This window comes from Sprattus sprattus (genome assembly GCF_963457725.1).
Source record: "Sprattus sprattus genome assembly, chromosome: 1".
Classification (NCBI taxonomy): domain Eukaryota; kingdom Metazoa; phylum Chordata; class Actinopteri; order Clupeiformes; family Clupeidae; genus Sprattus; species Sprattus sprattus.
This window is the reverse complement of record NC_137920.1, coordinates 27,366,995-27,374,494: the sequence shown is the minus strand read 5'-3', so window position 1 is coordinate 27,374,494 and position 7,500 is coordinate 27,366,995. Positions and strand designations below refer to the sequence as shown.

General features: G+C 44.0%; 1 protein-coding gene across 1 annotated transcript in view; it reads right to left on the bottom strand.

Annotated features, from left to right (window-relative positions):
* The window catches only part of sdk1b (sidekick cell adhesion molecule 1b), a gene marked incomplete at both ends in the record, with an annotated part of 254,956 nt that overhangs the window by 127,314 nt on the left and 120,142 nt on the right, over positions 1 to 7,500 (bottom strand). Inside the window, one exon of the mRNA XM_080843197.1 lies at positions 4,785 to 4,918. Coding sequence (XP_080699323.1) covers positions 4,785 to 4,918 — 134 coding nt within the window. The remainder of the gene's footprint in view (positions 1 to 4,784; positions 4,919 to 7,500) is intronic.

The following is a 7,500-nucleotide window of genomic DNA, read 5'->3' as shown; positions in this document are numbered from 1 at the left end:
CTGTGAAAACTACTCCGAGTTTGAGTGGATTACATCCGGACGGATGACAAGGTTCCGATCCCACTTGCTCACGCGGTAACGTAAGAGGACAACACTTCCCTCAAATTCCCACTCACATTGAAAACCATTTATTATGCTATGCTATGATAACTTACCATATTTTGACGTCATGTGGGAATGGGAGCTAATGTCTCTTATACAGCAAAATCAGACCGTTAATCTATCCCCTGATGACCTAGAGCTATTAACGAATCTTCTCTCACGGACTGCTCTAGTGAAAATGCAAGCAACAGGATTCCTGTCTTCGAGAAGGGCAAGTGGAAGAGGGGACTTGCCCCATTGATGTCCCGTTATTTCTTTCAGGATTTCTATTGGAAACCATTTAATATCATGCACAAGTGGTTGGGATCACTTGGGATCTTTTATTGGTGATCTGCATGAGAAATTAAAGATTGTTTTATGCTTTGCAGCAAATGGTGTTGCCTGTTTGCTATGGTTGTCTAGTTGCTATGCTAGCTTACTAAAAAAGTCTAAATTTGCTAACGAGCAAAGGTGATAACCTTTAACAGTTTAAATGGCAGAGTTCCATTTGTGTGAAATGAAAGCTAGTTGTGTAGCTGACATTACAATCTACATTTCATTTCTGAAATTATGATAGGAAAAGGCAGAAATAATCATACATCAGATACTAAACTCAGCAGCTAAGTCATGCACATTAACACACCCTAGCACTGCTAAGATGGCTTCCTAAACTAGAATTAGATAGCTAAGTTAACTTGCTTGCTAAGGAGACTTTATGAACAGCGTGAGTGTGTGGGTTTGTGTATGTGTGTGTGTGTTTGAGAGTAAAAAGAGAGAGAAAGAGAGAGAGAGATAGAGAGAGAGAGAGAGAGAGAGAGAGAGAGAGAGAGAGAGAGATTATGTGAATGGGCGAGAAATAAAGTCAAAACATTTGAGGAGAGGCCATATTGGGTTGTTGATATTTGTGTGTGTGCGTGTGTGTGTGTGTGCGTGCGTGATGAGAGTGTTGAGCGAGGGATAGATTGACCGAGAGAGGATGAAGATATTGAGGGATAAATGAAGAAATGCTGGCAATAAACACTGCATTTCTTACCTGCCAAACAGCCAATCATTTTATGTCTCTGGTGATTATCATGAGACAGAGAGACAGAGAGAGAGAAGAGAGAAGGAGAGAGAGAAAAGAGATTAGATGGGGAGAAAGAGGGAGACAGGAAAAGATAGAGTTGTTGAGAGAAAAGACAAGGGAAAGGAAAAAGAGGAGAACAGAAAGACAGGGATAGAGAGAGAGATAAAGACAGAGAGTGGGAGAGAGAGAGAGAGAGAGATAAAGAGAGGGAGTAGGATAAAGAGAGAGATAAAGAGAGGTAGTGGGAGAAAGAGAGAGCGATAAAGAGAGGGAGTAGGATAAAGAGAGAGATAAAGAGAGGTAGTGGGATAAAGAGAGAGAGAGAGATAAAGAGAGGGAGTAGGAGGAAGGGTGAGATAAAGAGAGGGAGTAGGATAAAGAGAGAGATAGAGAGAGGGAGTGGGAGAAAGAGGGAGGACAGCGTGGTCCCAAGAGGTGATTGTCTGGGCTTCATCTATGCCTCGCTGCACACAAACATCAGCACATCTGGCCGCCCCACTAACACACACACACACACACACACACACACACACACACACACACACACACACACACACACACACACACACACACACACACACACACACACACATACACACACACACACATAATGGGAGAGTGTGTGTGTGTTTGTGTGTGTGCCACCACCCAGATGGGACATATGAAGCCCAATCATCTTGATACAAGGTGCACTGCATTCACCCCAAACACAGTGTGTGTGTGTGTGTGTGTGTGTGTGTGTGTGTGTGTGTGTGTGTGTGTGTCTGTGTGTGTGTGTGTGTGTGTGTGCGTGTGTGCGTGTGTGTGTGTGTGTGTGTGTGTGTGTGTGTGTGTGTGTGTGTGTGTGTGTGCGTGTGTGTGTGTGTGTGTGTTTGGTGTGTGTGTGTGTGTGTGTGTGTGTGCGTGTGTGTGTGTGTGTGTTTGGTGTGTGTGTGTGTGTGTGTGTGTGTGCGTGTGTGTGTGTGTGTGTGTGTTTGGTGTGTGTATGTTTGGTGTGTTTGTGTGTATCCTCACTGTGACAGATGCTGTGGTGGCACTGGGCCTGTGGTGAAGTTGTGCTGTTAATACTCCTCCATCTTTAATGAATATTTTAACAGGATCTTAAACTGGGCTGAGACACTCCGGCAGGACCCCCCGAATTAAAGAGGGACTCAGGGAGTGTGTGTGTGTGTGTTTGTGTCTGTGTGTGTGTGTGTGTGTGTGTGTGTGTGTGTGTGTGTGTGTGTGTGTGTGTGTGTGTGTGTGTGTGTGTGTGTGAAAACAAATATTTCAAAGTGTGTCTTTCACACACACACACACACACACACACACACACACACACACACACACACACACACACACACACACACACACAGATGTCTCAACCACAAACACACTCCCACTCACAAAGCACACACAACTGGAAAAAATGAAGATGGCATACCAAACTCTGTAGACGCTGTGTTTGTGTATAAAGGTATTTTTTTTAAGTTACAGGGAAATAGACACTATTGAATTTAATAGCCTCGTTATGGTAACTTAATTATGGTTAAAAAATATACATCTGAGGTGATTTGCGAGGCATCAACTAGCCAACTGTCTAATGGTAGACAAACGGTAAACAACCCACAAAGTAGACAGCCTGCTAGCAAAGTTAAACAGCGGTCAGCAATTCATAGCAGCGTTTTGTTGACCTGTCAATCTCGCTATAGCGTCTGCGTTACTACAAAGGCTTTATCGACACACCCCTAAACGTTGGGTAACCACCCAGCAAGCGCTAATGCGAACCATCTGTGCCCTCTAGCTAACAGTTTTTTCAAAATGGCGGCAGTACTGCAGTGGCTCATGTGTTTCACCAATCGACATAAACTAACATATTTTCCTGGTTCCTATGGTGCTGGGAGAGTACCATACCCTGAAGTAGAAGCTTCAAAAAGCTCAAACTTAGTTCAAACATAAGGGGTATTAAAAAAACAATGTCTGTCTCTCTCCAATTGTCAAGGCGGATTTATCGTCCTGGCAACGAGTGTCACTCGACAAAAATGAAAGCGTGTCTGGCGATAGTGCAGCACTTGTGCGCTTTCCTGGCCCCATCTTCATATTAACTATGCAAAATCTCAATTAAATCTCTTCACATCCAGTCAGAGTTAGCGACAAAAACATTCAACGGCTGCACAAGATGTACGCAATAAAGGTCTGCTACATCAAATTTTGTCTCATTTACAGCTTGTCTGTTCCCTGTGAGGTTCTGAAACTACACAGGTACCTTCCTTTCTAGCCTTAGAGAAGCACACTCCGGGCTTTGCCAACCCAGCTGGTCAGTTCCATTAAAGTAGCTGTGAACCACCCTTTGGTCGTCCACTGTCATCCGACTGTGTCTTACAGGCTTAGAGGAGGAGGTAAAGGTGCACCCCAAAATGTCTGGAGACCCATTGACTGACCACCACCTGTTTATCAGGGACTCTCACTAACAGATCTCTCTCTCACTGTCTCTTGCTCACTCTCTTCTCTCATTCTCTATCTCTCACTGACTCTCTTTTACTGTCTCTTGCTCACTCTCTTCTCTCATTCTCTATCTCTCACTCTCTCTCTCTCACTGTATCTTGCTCTCTCTCTCTCTCTCTCTCTCTCTCTCTCTCTCACTGTATCTTGCTCTCTCACTCTCTCTCTCACTCTCTCTATCTCTATCTCTATCTCTCTCTCTCTCTCTCTCTCTCTCTCACTATCTCGTCTCTATCTCTCTTCTCTCTCTCCCTGCTTCTCCCCTCAGAAGCCTGTCTGGCTTTTAGTGTTCTCTTTCCTGAGTCATACTTGCTCTTCATGGCCACTAATTACAAATATATAAAAAAACTCATGATTAAGTCGGAAAGCAATTTCCCCATATGGCTAAAAAGACACAGACACACACATACAGGTTAAAAGAGAACATCGAAATAGGCCGATTTGTGTTGTGAAGGATTGTGTGTGTGTGTGTGTGTGAAGATCGACTCCCTGACCCTCTCACTCTATTTCTCTCTCTCTGTCTCTCTTTTTCTCTCTCGCTTGCTCTCACTATCTTGATCTCTCTCTCTCTCCCTCTGTCTCTCTCTCTCTCTCTCTCTCTCTCTCTCTCTCTCTCTCTCTCTCTCTCTCTCTCTCTCTCTCTCTCTCTCTCCTTCTCTCTCTCTCTCTCTCTCTCTCTCTCTCTCTATCTCTCTCTCTCTCACTCTACTGGGTCATGGATGGCTTTAGTCTGATGTTTGCAAAGGGATAGACATAAAGACCACACGAAGGCCTCAGATTGTAAGTGCGGGAGCTCTGATCAGGTTTCAACAGGCGATGCGTGTTCTCATGGTCAGCCATACACACACACACAAACACACACACACACACACACACACACACACACACACACACACACACACACACAAAGAGAATGTGTTTACTGAAAATGCTAACACACAGACAGAAGTACATACAAGTACACATATGCTGACAGTCAAGCATATGTTTGAGCATGCATGCATGCACTCACGCACGCACACACAAACAAAGATTGCCTGGACAAAATGGGGTGAGCATATGTGGAATTTCCACTTACACACAAGCAAACATGAAAGACAAATACACGCACGCACACGCACACACACACACACACACACACAGTAGGGTTACGTACTGGAGATGCTCAGGAAGAGGGCGGGGCTGGTCTTGTTCTCTCCGTTCCGCTCGTTCACTGCCTGCACGTAGTACCGTCCTGCGTCCGCCACCGTAGTTGCCAGGACGATCAGTTGGTTTTCGAGTGTGATCGCTCTGCAAAAGGAAAAGAACAGGAACTTCAGTGACGTTATAGAGACTGGAATAAAAAATAACTTCAGTTACATTACAGAGACAGTGGGTGAATAAGAGTCTCTGTTTCATTACATAGACAAAACGAGTCAGGAACTTTATTGATGGTAGCTCCCTCCACTGGTACAATCACAATTACACTCTCAATGGGTCTGTTTGAATCAGAAGGTTGCTAAGTTTTGAATTGTCCTTGATGATTCCCTCTCATGTTAAACACCCTGCTGAGATAAGACCCTGATTCGAACAGACCTATCAACTGACTAAAATCAACAGACTACAGATTCAATTATTACAGGACAGCAGGAAACTAGGAACCTCAGATGTAACGATGATAGTTCCCAGGAACCAGGAAACCGCAGATATAAGGAAGGTAGTTCCCTTTGCTATGACAACAGGAACCAGGAAACCCCAGATATAACAATGGTAGTGTCGATGCCGCATCGCAGTAGTTACCGGATTGTAGTCGTGCATGTGTAGTAGTTACCGGATCGTAGTCGCGCATGCGTCACTTTGCGAAACGAGCCAGGTAATCCACCAAGGTTTATGATGTTAAGTTTCATGTTTATTGAATCATTAGTTAAGCAGTGCATTCATTACTAGCAACAGTAATACAAAATAGCCCCATATGTTGACGTTGAGCTTTATGCTGTTAACCGTTTACAACATTAGAAAACATTACGTTAAATAAACCTACATTATGCGTTAAGACAAGCCAGATATGTTGAGCCTTATGCTGTAAACCGTTTGTGTTTGAGCATGCGCGATGTGTCGGACTATGATCCGGTAACGAATATGATCCGGCATCGACAGTTAGTTCCCTTTGCTATGACCACAGGAACCAGGAACCTCATATATATTAAGATGATAGAGCATTCCAGAACAGAAACAAGTGTAAATCAATAGGGAGGAGTTACAGTAACAGACAGACATAACCTTTTCCTCACAGTCTGTGGTCATTTTAACAACAATAACTGTTAGTAATAACAGTAACTAATAGTTATTTGGCTAGTCAGGTTGACATATGTTGACACGAGTGTCGGGAGTGTTGAAATGATTGGTTCTCCATTTGTGCACCTGAGAACCAATCAGTGACAGCGTGGTAGAGTTTCCTAAGAGAACTTGTATGCAATTATGACAGCAAGGTACAATTGTTAATGTGATTGGTCGGTCTGGCATGGGGCAATGAGTAATAAGCTCCAGGCGCTCGTGGTTGTTGTGTCAGGCGATGGAAGGTCTTGTGGAAGCCTTCTGGCTCCAGGACAGAGGTCCCTTATTACACCACTCCCCTAGAGCAGTCTGGGTGACAAATGAGCTCTCTCTTCTGACCGCTCTCTGTTCTCTCCCCGGATCCCTCAATATCTCTCTCTCTCTCTTTCTTTTTTTCTTTCTTTCTTTTTCTCTCTCTCTTTCTCCCTCTCTCTCTACTCTCTCTTTCTTTCTCTCTCAGTCGCTTTCTAACTCTCTATCTCTCTATCTCTCTCTCTCTCTCTCTCTCTCTCTCTCTTTATCTCTCTCTCTCTCTACTCTAACTCTCTTTCTCTAACTCGCTATTTCTTATTCTGACAACACAGCGCACACTGGTCGATGAGGCACTACAGCCTATCAGACACCATCTCCGGCAGAGACTGCTGCTGATTATTATGGAACCACACACACAAACACACACACACACACACACACACACACACACACACACACACACACACACACACACACACACACACACACACACACACACACACACACACACACACACACACACACACACACACACACACCAAAAGAGTGAAGGAGAGAAAGAGAAAAAGAGAGAAAGTTTCCACCCCTAGCTGAAAGTAATGACTCCCTCAAACACAAAAACAAATACAGACTCAACAGAATACTAAACTATAGAGTCTTTCTCACAGATTATTCTAGGCTTAGGTACTGATGCGCTTCTCTTTTGGACTTAGTGTCTGTTTTCACCTTTACTTTTCAACTGGAGAGCATCAGAGTCGCTACGGCAACACCTCTATCACCATGACGACAGACTTAGTTGGGCAAAAGTGAGGTAAGAGCACCCTGTTTTAAATAAATAAACAAATAAAAATAAGCCCTTGTAAGAGCCTAAGAAACCACACCCACACAACACACACACACACACACACACACACACACACACACACACACACACACACACACACACACACACACACACACACACACACACATACACACACATACACACAACTGAGTTTTTACTGAGCGGAACAGAATTTGGGGAGACGTGGGTAAACGGTCACACCACTTAAGCAAACAGAGCTGCCAGCCACAGAGACAGAGCTCATGAAAACAGTCATTCACACACACACACACACACACACACACACACACACACACACACACACACACACACACACACAGACAAACAGACAGCCAGGAACACACACATTCACACACAGACACACACCCTTTTTAAAGTCAAAAAGAAAATAATTATCCAGATCTAGTAAAACTGATGTTGTTTTAAAATCTCCCGGTGTTAATGTAACATTTAATGAAGAGGT